The following is an 11,817-nucleotide window of genomic DNA, read 5'->3' as shown; positions in this document are numbered from 1 at the left end:
TCATTCTGCCTTCAGCCCAAAAAACACCCAAGGATTAAGCTAATCATCCATTAATATGTGCCCTGGAGTGTCCTGCTTTAATAAGGGGAAATATGTCTCTATAATTCCTATAGCATCATAACCCTAGCTTAACGGAGCAGATTTCTCACTACCATTTGTTAATTTTCTTTTAAAAATGCATTTGCAATAAAAGTTAGTTGCCTTCACTCTGGAGCAATGGGTGTGAGGGACATTCCTACACCCTCTCTGTATCTATGCAGAAGGAAGGAAGGGGAACAGTTGGCTACTTTCCACAATAGCTAGACTCAGCCAAAGAAAAGCTCCACCACATGCCTGCTGCAACTCCCAGGCCCTGATCCAGCCAAGCAGGGCATTTCAAATGTATGCTGCAGAAGAGATGCTGAATTTTCGGGGGAGAAAGAGGCATTTTTAGTATTGGGAATTGCATTGCCGCTGATCACTTCTGAATAGGATTATATACTTCTACCACAGTAACATCTTCTGTATACATAGGGCTCCAGGGAACCCAGAAGATAAGCTGCTTTTCTTCATTTCAGAGATGGAGATCTGATTCTCCTTGATTTTGTCCCTGCAAACAAATGCAGAGAGAATGCCCAAAACCAGCCAAAACCCCTAAAGCACCTTTTTATCCTCGTTTGTTTTTTTTTTTTCCTGCTTGTGTTCCTAGGCCCGGCATGGGTCTACCTGGCTCACAAAGCAAGCAAGCAAGAACAGCCGCAGGGCAGCATCAGATCTGCCTACAGTTTTCCATCACCTTCTAGGTGCACAGAACAGCTGGCCCTTATGAGGGTTCCAGCCACACTGCCAACAGCTCTTCCCCATGCCATGGGGTGGATGCTAAAGCCCAATTCAGAAACTTTACACCAGCCCTAAGTCAGGCAGGAGGCTGCTCGAGCATCGCTGGGAGGCCACCAGGCAGCCTGGCAGGGGCCACCTACAGCCCCCTTGAAGGCTGTTGTCCCAAGCAATGCAAGAAGGTCTGAGGAGCACGGTTTCCCTCCAGTTTCTCTGCTTCCAACATTCAAACTTCACCTTCCAGTTACTCTGGGAGATTGTGCACATGCCAGATGTGCCAACAGCTCTGCCTAAACCTTCTGAGCTCCCCAACTCTCCCGTATCTGCCTTGGGAATGAAGACACTTTTCCTATCTCTTAAGACCTACTTCTACCCAGTGCTGTGTATATACCTTTCTTTCCATATAACTATACGAGTCTTGCCTGCTGGACTGCAAATCATTTGTTGTAGCCTAAAACAAACATACACAAAGAGACTCTGGCCTCACATACCATCAGTCTGAGCTTTTGCTCTTGAGTTGAGAGGCACAAAGATTTCAGGTTTTGCCGTCAACTCAAATCTGATTTAACTGACAGTGCTAATGGAGGCTCAGCAATTCTGGGATACAGGGTATTCTGGTTAAGTCACCTGCATGAGTAATTCAGAGGTTGTCTGGATGCCAAGTAAGCCTTTCCTCAAGGCACAGAGAGAGGGGAAAAGGAGCAAAACCCTTGAAAAACATCTGTTTGTTTATAGTTCCTCTTGTCAGTCAGGCTTCTTGCCAAAAGCTCATTAAATGTAATTAAAGGGAGGAAAAATGTATGATCACATTTATTATGTAGATAAAGAAGTTTAGGGGAGTTTATGTAAAAAAAAAAATAAAAGAGAGAGAGAAAGAAAGAAAAATGTGTTGATACCTCTGCTTCTTGTAGGGTCCCATGGTTCAAGCATACCATGTCTGGGCACGTGATAGGAGAACCACAACCTTCTTGAATTGCCAGCTGCATGTACTGTTTTAGACACTAGAAATAAGTAAAGAAAAGAGAGGAAAAAAAGTTATAGCCCACATGCTGGTAACACACAGATGCTAGAGATGCTGCACAGCTACCACCTCCGCTGCCTTAATTGGCTGTCCTGAAGATCCAGCACACAGAAAACATCAATTATTATAAGCGTGAGCACTACCAGTCATTACACTGGAAAGAATGCAACAAAGAACAATTAATTATGCATGACTTCATCTGCCGAGCATTGCGCTTACCCAAGTCAGCAAGTCAGACCTTTCAGCGCTAACAACCCCTACGCTCTGCTAAACTGGGATTGGAGGCTTTAGTAGGGGGAGTACCTCTCATCCTAATTAAACAGGCTTCACTCTTTTGTCCTTCCTCCTGTGTTCTTCATTCAGACTCATAGCCAGCAGCCTCCATCGTAGGAGACCTCATTTACAAGAAAGAGACTACTGTTCTCAGCTGCAAAGAAAGGGGAAGGGGGTTTATAACCCAGTTAGGCAGTTTTATAACACTAGAAGATGTGCAGCTATCCATTCTTCCCTCCCCCCAAGCTCTGCCCCCACCCACCCCCAGATCAGGTAATTTCCATGGTTTACCATGTTCTATCATCAGCCTGTAGTCTATCGAGCAGGAGTTCAAATCCATTCCCAGCATGGAGGCTGCCTTATGAACGTTTCCAAATTGCTCCATTACACAAAAATGACTGCCCTCCCCCCTCCAAGGAAAATATCCCTCTGTTCTCCCCACATCTTACTGGGCAACCCAGTTTCAAATATATTCAGCTTGCCTTTTTGACACATATTATGGAATCTTCAATAAAATCATGGCACAAAACTGGTGCAATGGACCAAAGAACAGCACTTGAACTGTCTCTCCAAACTGCACACCTAAGTGAGCGAGTCACTTCTAAATCAAAAACAAGCAAGTCTCCTCAAAATAGTGACAAAGCTTACAGTAAATTGCAAATCACTGTTGACAAAATAACAAAACATGGATTTCTGGCAGATTCTGTATCAGCTTGCATAGCTCATTGTAAATAAAACCCACATATTTTACAAGCAGCAGGACTAAATCAGCTTTGTTCCCTACAGATTTGTATTTTATGCCCATGTGATAAACCTCCTGTCCTCCTCCTCGGTACTGCTGGCTTCTGCCCTTACTGCCCCATCAGATTTCAAGAAATATATCAAAGTCTAAGGTCTCTGAGACCTCTGTGTGTCTGCCAACTTTCCGAACAGGCACTGAGTTCAAAACTGCTAGGTGGGTTGTGGGGAAACCCCAGCCTTCCAGAGCATCAGCTCTGGGATAGCCCCGGGCCACTCCACAAACAGTTTTTTCCAGTATTTACAGGCATTTAACATTCAAGTCTGTGTTAGTTTGGACTGTTCTGAGAAGGCCTTGCATATTGTGCTCAGATTAAAGAGATTTCCTCATTTGTATTTTTACTGGAAAACTGGTACCCTCTTAAATGTCAGGATAATTAGGACTTTTACAAATGGAAATGAGGTTTCCTTTTTATTCTGCCTGTCTCTCCACTGAAATGTCCACATCCACAAGTTTTGGTTAATTCTGACGAACTGTACAGAGGTATTAGTTCAAGCAAGTACAATCAGCTTAACTTTGTGGCATTTTAAATGAGCTTACTCTTGATCTGTAAGTATTTGAAGCATATTCATTTAGAAGAACATAGGGGTATAACCTAAATGGTAAAGCTTTAAATATCTAGCTCATTAAGCACTAATGGGTTCAGATTCAGCATGCACCCCTATAAGAAAGCAGCAGAGGAGGCTGTAAGGAATTGATGGTGCAAGTAGCATGTGGGAGGTGAGGGAGATATTCACAGGTGAAGAGCAGAACAGAAATCATGTCAGTAACCAAAGGCAGCATTAGCTCCCTAGAGAATATGAGCCCAGATTTAACCAAGGAGCTATTCTTTTATTATTCAACAGCAGTCCCAGCGCCCTGTCCCATCTCTTCACCCAACTCCCTCAAAGGCATCTAGGCACAGTGCTTATAAAAGGTCAGTTTAACCACCAGGTCAGTTCCCCACTAGCACACACAGCCCCACAGCGCAGAAGCAGAAGCAGGTACACAACCACGGTGATGCCTGGGAGCTGGTACCCGAGAGACAGGCTGCTGGGGCCCTGACCGCATCTGCTGCCACCATGGGCAGCGGCAGCAGCTGACACAGAGAAAGCCAAAAAAAGTGTCCCCAGAGCCCAGGGTGGCTCCCTGTGCCATTGCTGATACGGATGGAGACTGTGGGTGACCTGCTCCTGCAGCCCTGCAGTCATTAAGCAGCTAGCATTGCCCACATGCTTCAGATCGTATCCCAGGAGAAATGGGCTCTCAAGTGCTCACTCTCTGCACAAATTTCCTCTCTGGTTTGTGCCTCCACCATGAACGATGTGAACAAAAAATTCTGCCCCGAGGCCCTTCCCCAAAGCCTGTCTGTGCTGCAGTGTGTTGGCTGCACTTCTTAGGATACGTGGGCAGCGATGCTCCAGCAGAGCCTCCTTACATCTCACTCCCTCCTCTCATGGGGGACCTGATTACTTTCTGGATCAAATCTCAGGACAGCGTTTGGGAAAGGGGTAATGTTTCCCTCCCATCAAAGTATTTATTTTTCCTTAATTCCTCAGCAAGTATGGAAGAGTGACCTTTTACTTTCGCTAAGATCCTGGCTTCTGTCTCCTCTGTGGTGCTGCCCGATATTTAGTAATTTTTTTGACAGCATCTTACAGTGGATTTGTATTCTGGGGGCAGCTCAGGTCAGCCGGTTACAGACGGAGGACAAAGCCTCAGAAGTTACTGCAGCTCTAGCAGCAGCCCAGAGGCTTGTTCTTAATTTAGACTTCCAGGACAGAAGCTCAGAGCACTGACAATTACCCTTCCGTGCAAGGATGGGCATGAAGCTCTTAAGGAGCTTCAATCCACAGTATGGATTTTGCAATCAGTTGCAATACGCAGTATCTAAATCATTAGGGGTACCAGGCCAGGAGAACAGAGGTTTCTGAGGGTTGCTAATGCATCTGCATTCTCTTCTTCTAGCTCACTGCCTGGTCGTAGGTGAGGATAGGTGAGCAACTGGAGCCTTTTGCAATACTTTTAGAGGGTGCTGCGCTTTCCGAGAGTGACTTGGAGAGATTTTATAGTAAGACTGTGTAGTGCCATGGCTCTTCAAATGTTTCAGAGAAGCTCTCCCTGTTAAATAGATTTTATAAGTATTCAATCTGTTGCCTTGATTTTCTGCACTTGGAGAAGGTGCTGTGGGTGCAGTTCATGAAGCTGATGGAAGGACTTAAGGGTGCTGGGAAACTCAAAGGAAGCATTTATCACTGAAGAATTAAACTTTTTACCTAAGTCTGTATATGAATGAAGACGTAAACTTCTTGTTCCCTCTTTCACAAGTTAGCAGCAAAGAAGAGAGTGGAAACCCACCAAAATTTTAAAATATGCCTTCACTTTAACAGTAAGACTGTTTTTACAGGGGTTTTACTATTGTTTACAGCTCATCTACTAATTTAGCTACTTACTTGAGAAGCGGCAAACAAAAGTAGCTGAAAAGATGTACAAGCTGCAAATGTGATGAAAAGAGGATTCAGTGTCTGTATAATGAATCATGACTGACCTTCTCAGCAGCATGTCCTCCCACACTACAGAAAATATATTACGCAGGCATAAAATGTTAAGACTTTTCCTGTGTTTTGCCTATAAAATTCAGCAGTATCTCAGGAAAACTGCACACACTACATAGGCTACTTAATTGCTCTACAAAGTGAAGGTAAGGTCAAGATATTCAGCCTTCTGTGGTATTAAGAGTTTCTTGAAAGGATCTTAATCTTAACATCCAAGAAATCACACGGTCTCAACACCCTTGGGCTATGCTCCCCCACCAATTTCCCACGATGCCATGACTTACAAGCATACAGTTACAAGCAAGTCGGTGGCTGAGGCTGCACTACAGGACCTGTGGCTTATAATGACAGTCACACCATCGCCTTGCTCTCCATAGCCAGAGCAAGTCATCAGCAGTGACCTTCCTACCAGCACAGCGAGTTTTCCACCAACACATCCCATCGTCAAGGCAGAGTGGTTGAGGCAGACTGAAAATCTACTGAGGTCTTGCTGAACGGGTTTGAATCCTGCTGACCACAGATGAAATTGGAGGTTTGGCTCCATTACGTTCACCCCTCCAATAAAAGGTAGGCACCAACACAAAGAATTTCAACTTCCGTAGTGGCAAGTGTACCCTAATCAGTTACATTCAGTTTACTCGTATTTTCCCCACTGAGCAACCATACCATGTACATATCTGTATTCTGGGATACATAACAAAATCCTGATGCAATCAAGCAAGGGGGATCAATTAAAATGTGATAATGTCACTCCACCAGCAAAACTCAGTACACCTAACAGAAGGTTTTGATGCAGATCTAACCTTGCCAAGCGTGTTTTGCTCCTGCTGGACTACTGTTGGCTTCAGTGGAATGAGTGCTACAAGTAATTTTTTCTCTGCCCGAGATTCGTAATGTATAATGATACCCTTTTCAAACAATTTGCTGTCTAAGCATTCCGGGGCAACATTTTTTTTTTGCCTTTTATGCTGGTTTTGCCTTTCAGGCCATCAGCTTCCTCTATTCAATAAAATAAGCTCAATATCTATTTAGCCACTTGACGAAGTGCCACTGATGAGTATCTAGTAACTTAAGGCCTGTAAAGTACCTGGAACAAATTATCATGCAACATACATGCATATTTTTTTTTTATCTTGCAGGACTTGTAAGAAAGATTACGATTTAGGCCAACATTTATATATGCCCCAAGTACATATTCCTCCTAAAGCTAAGGCTTTGTTGAAAGTGTATGCTGTAATACAAGGGAAAAATCTTTTACAAAGCACTAAAACGCCCAATCCAGGAAGGCACAAACAAATAACATAAAAAATTTCTTCTCCAGTAATAAGCACTTCCTCTAATCTTCGAAAGTGTTTTCTATGGTCAGCTACAAGCCCCAGGAATAGAAAACCCTGTTCATTTATTGAATTCATGGATTCTTCATTTCACTGCTTCTCCTACATGCTGTTCTAAATGCAACTTTCCCCCCCCCCCCCCAAAGTATACTGTACAGAGGGAATTTTTAATGTACTGCCCCCCCAAAAAAAAAATAAAATATCTGTTTGGCAATGTATTTAATCTGCAAAGGGACCACAACAGTTGTGCATTTTAACATAAGAACAAGTTCAAAGTGTAACTTCAGTGTTAGGTTGCTGGGCAATGATGCGACAAAGGTGCTACATCCCTCTCACTGTGAAATTTTATGTTTCTACTCAAAGCTATTTTCAGCTAATCTCTGTGCCAGAGACAAAAGATGAATCTCAATCATTCCTACACATTGCTTTTTCAGGTACCTCGAATGTTCCATTACCTTGCTTGTCTCCCATTTAGAGCAGCTTTTTAGCTCACTAAATGCAGGCTCATCGGTTTGGATGCAAAAGCATAAAAGGAAACCACATATGTAATGTGACAAAATCAAACAGGTAGTTTTATTAACACAGAGGGATGGCTAGGAAGAAGAAAGAAACAGAAAACACTGGCCTGTTTTCCTGTCAAATGCTAAAGGTATTGCTGTTGGCCACTGTGCAGCAGCTGATACAGGATAAGGGTCTTTAATTAAATTGCAGAAAGGGAAAAAAAATTGGTCTACAGTATTTCGTAACCAGTATTAGGGCATGATCTACATTAAGCATGAAAATGCACTAAATGATCAAAGGCTTCTTGCCAAAACCAGAAGGTCTTTCCTTCTAATGTATAATTTGAAGGCAAATTCAGTTTCAGAAAAATTAAGAAAGCCACAGGTTTCCATCTTAAAATCTGCAAGACTGATTTAAAATGTTAACTCTCTCTTCCCTATTTGTCCGCAAAACTGTTTTGCTTGGGTTTGGTGTTTTTCTTTTGCCTTAGCTTTTTCAAACTCAAAATTTGGGGAACAAAAAAAAAAAAACCACCACAACTACGGAGAGAAAACATAACTTTTCAGTTGGCATTTCAGAGTGCCTTATGATTCAGAACAGACCAACAGAAAGGCATTTAGTTTTGTTTCAGTTCTAGGCACTGTTTGTGTACTTTTTATTCAGTAAGATATAACTTTCATTACTTTCTCATCATTTAGAAATGTTACCTGTTCTTCAGTGCATCACATGACAATGGAATAAGTTATGTAGTATTATTGACTTTGGTGAGACAGTTTACGTCAGAACTCTAAATTTAACCATCTGATCCCTTCAATACTTAATATTTAATCATTTGTGTACTCAAATAAATATATAAGCCCCCCCTACAAAAACAGTACTCAGAGTGTTTATGACAGGTCTACATAACATTTAGTAACATGTTGATCATTGCATGACATCTGCACTTCTGCATGTTCAATCTCTCAAATGGGCTAGTTGCCTTCAATGTATGGTAATCGAACTCCCGGAATCTAGCAAGTATTTCTCAACTGGTCTTCTAATTTGGTAAATCAAGTCTACTGGGAATGAGCTTGGAGATATCTGCACTTCACTGTGAAAAAAATGGGAGACTTTCTTAGTTTTACTAAGTAAAACTTTCTTAGTTTTAGTAAGTAAACAAAAAACATCATTTTTGCTTGGTGTTTTCTCTTGGTCATGACAATGTGCTTTTCAGTGGTGTTATTCCTCCCCTTCTACTGAGCCATGATGTGCCTAGATGTCATTTGAGGCTAAAGGGGCATTTTTTCACTTTCAAATTCATATACATTTGCTCTATTTAGCAGGCATCTCATGTTCTTTGTCATTTGCCTCTTGTCTTTGATATACTCAGTCTCTCTGCTCTCAGGCTTTCCTGCCCATGCTTGCTGCTGCTGCTGCTGATCCTTCCCATCACTTTGTCTCCAGTTGTCCAGTGTTCCCCTGCACAAGTGATCTGAAGCTTCACAGCACTAAGGACAAAATCCTAATATTTAGCCTCCTGAAGGAGGCAGGGCAACACACAGCTGCTCTTAAAAAGATTAAGGAAAGCAGAGGGGCCTTAAAGTGTCCAGCTGGTGAACTGCAGCAGAGAATCTCCTCTTTCTGGAAGGGTACCCCTTCCCCTCTAGCAAAAGTAGCCAGCAGCAGCACACAAGCCCCTCTCTCAGAGGCTGCAGCATCCCAAGGCACTGACTCGCCAGGCAGGCAGCTGCCCAGGGCATCCAGCTGTCAACAGCAGCAAAAAAAGCCTTTTTTATCTACATCTAGCTGTGTGTGACAGCAAGGTCAGGGCTACAGCAGAAAATCTTGTTCTCCCAAACACCTTTGGATCACCTTCCACTTGCAGGATAGCCAAGGCAGCACAGAAGCTACCTGGGCTTCTATTCGACATTGCACATTGACTTCTCCTTTCACATGGGATGAAGTTTAATTCCATTTAGATTGCACTGGGTGCACCAAAATAGCAAACAGGTGGGTCACTGTGATATTTGTTTTGCATGTTTTGTAACGTAGTTACCTCACACACTTCCCCAGAAGTACAACACCCAACAAAGAATTTGCTTGGAAAAGAAAAAAAGAAGGGTGAATCATGCTAATTCTGCACAAACATGTGCTGACAACACAGGACAACACACGTGAAAGTATCTTCTGTTTTCAGTTTGTTATATGTTGTCTCAGGCATCTTAAACCCTGTTCCAGTAAATAACACACAAGATGGATATAAGCTGCTGCTTGATGTAAATAGCATGCCATTTATTGCTTACCTAGCTCTCATCAGGACTCTGAAATGCTCAGGAGGAGGGGGAAAAAGAGGAAAGACAAAACCAAACACAACTGGCGTGCAGGGATGAAGCTGACACCAGCTTTTTTACCGACTCCAAAACAATGTTTTCCCTAACAGTACCCCACTGGTTCCTTTCTGTCATGACTGCCACCAGGGCAATCTTACCAGGTCTGGTAGAATCTCACCTCCATGGCTGCTTACAGGCTGCAGCCTCACTCCAAGTCCTCCACAGGGGCTTTGGTATTCCCAGTATTACTGCTAGCCCTGCACCCCTCACTACTGCTTCCACAGGGTGGTTTATGCTGTGCCAGCCACCAGGGCACTGCTAGGGAGAGTAAGCAAGGTGCACGCGATCACACCACCCACCAGCTCTCCCAGCTGTTCTCCCAGGTTCAGTTAAGTTTTGAAAACATGGGAGTCTCCAAGACAGATACATTCCGGCCAGTCTAATGAGTGCCAAAGCCTGGGCAATGCCTGTGCCCTGTCAGAAGGCAAGAGCAGGGAGATCAGCCCACCCATTTCTGGCACTACCCTGCCAGAGTGCTCCTGCATCTTGCCTGAGTGCGGCACTGCTGGAGCTATCTGGGGGGAGAGAGAGAAGAGGAAAGGATACAAACATGGGGAAATTGACTAGAAGTCACTGTAATATTCAAAATGTAATTTTGTGAGTGCATCAATCAGGCTGTAGTTAATATTAGTTTGCTTTGGACCCAGATGTAAGTGCCCTGAAATAGTGTATTTTGTTACACTGTGATGGAGTAGCCAGGCACTGTGTATAATTGTTTCATGTACGTATGTGAGTGATGTGACCGCCACAGCGGCAAAAAACTGTGTAGTTGCACATGGGCACAGGCAAGGAAGAAAAAACTTGCAAGACAAGGTAAGCCAGCACAAGGGACTGCAGGTAGGAAGAACACCCCACCAAATAAGTAAGGAGGATGACTGGCAAGGCAAAAAGCAAGATAAGAAGCATCAGAACAGATGAGACCCCCTCTCCTTTTGGGAATGGGGCAAGCAGCATAAACCCATGCAGCTTAAGCAATATATATATATATATATATACACATATATTGGTAAATGTATACATGTAAGAGTGTGCACCACAGCATGGCACTACACAAAGGTATTATAGGTATTGGAAATTAACTGAGTAATATAAAGTGCAGTCCTCTCAAACTTTTGCAGACAAAGCATACCTCACATCCCTGACAAACCCTCTTCAGAGATCAGTCTTTCATTCAAGACCAATATAGTCCGGACACAACGAAACCAAGCCACCAGGTGCACTACAGCCATTTCAGTCTTGGGATGTGTCAATGTGTGCTTTATCTCACACTTCAGTGCAGTCTTATGCCAAGTGCAACAAACACTGAGAAATAAAAGGCTGATGCCTCTTCAGGCCTGACTTGGCTACCAAGTACGATGGCAAGTGTGTTCTGCAAACCATCTGCTTTTTCTTCTTTGAACAGAGTAAAAATGTTTACAGCTATTTGAAAAACTCCTGTCTTACTAGCAACATTCCACCACAATGCAAACATACAGCTTCTTCAACAGCTCACTTGGTTTGGCTAGAATACGGCTTTTATGAGGTATAATGTTTATTACAAGAGTTTCTAAGCTGAAAAAAATAGCTATACACAATTCTAACTTATTTAAATTCCTTGGTTTAACAGGCTACAAGTGAAAAGAAGCTTGCCCCTGTAGATGCTACATAGTAAAAATTTCCAATTATTTCCACAGCCAAAAATGCTGTAATGAAAAACAATCATAGATGCAGAATCGTCATTACAGTTAGAAAAAAAAGAGAGAAGAGACCTCACATGTAACAGAAGGAAAAGTAACAAAACTAAGTTTCGCCTTAGAGCAGAACCTATTATATCCATGTTAAGCCCTTTTCTATTTTAAATTTAATATTACTCTTGGATATATATAATTAACCTTAGTGACAGAAAATAAAAATAAGCCATACAAGCTGAAAGCACTGCTAGTTGAAAAAGTGATACGGGCTCGATCCCATAGCTCGCAGTTGACATTCTTACCCCAATACCTGCCTTGTAAAGGTATCTAGATGCCCTGGCGTGGGTGGGAGGAAATTTAGGGCATTGCATACCAGCACAGCTACTGCAGGCTGTGCCCCAGCAATGCCCCACGCAAGCTGCGGCATGGAGACACTCCACGGCAAGGTGCTTCTGACACTGCTCTTCGGAGGCTGCCCAAAGGTGCAACTCATGTGGCCC

At 43.1% G+C, this 11,817-nt stretch overlaps 1 protein-coding gene across 3 annotated transcripts in view; it reads right to left on the bottom strand.

Moving 5' to 3' along the window:
* Positions 1 to 11,817, bottom strand: part of RNF144B (ring finger protein 144B) — a 59,250-nt gene that overhangs the window by 18,815 nt on the left and 28,618 nt on the right. For all 3 annotated transcript variants that reach the window (XM_080379786.1, XM_080379785.1, XM_080379787.1), the window contains exon 3: positions 1,713 to 1,817. In XM_080379786.1, coding sequence (XP_080235912.1) covers positions 1,713 to 1,817 — 105 coding nt within the window. The remainder of the gene's footprint in view (positions 1 to 1,712; positions 1,818 to 11,817) is intronic.

Source organism: Falco punctatus, assembly GCF_963210335.1.
Source record: "Falco punctatus genome assembly, chromosome: 3".
In the NCBI taxonomy this organism is placed as follows: Eukaryota; Metazoa; Chordata; class Aves; order Falconiformes; family Falconidae; genus Falco; species Falco punctatus.
This window is presented reverse-complemented; position numbering and strand designations above follow the sequence as displayed.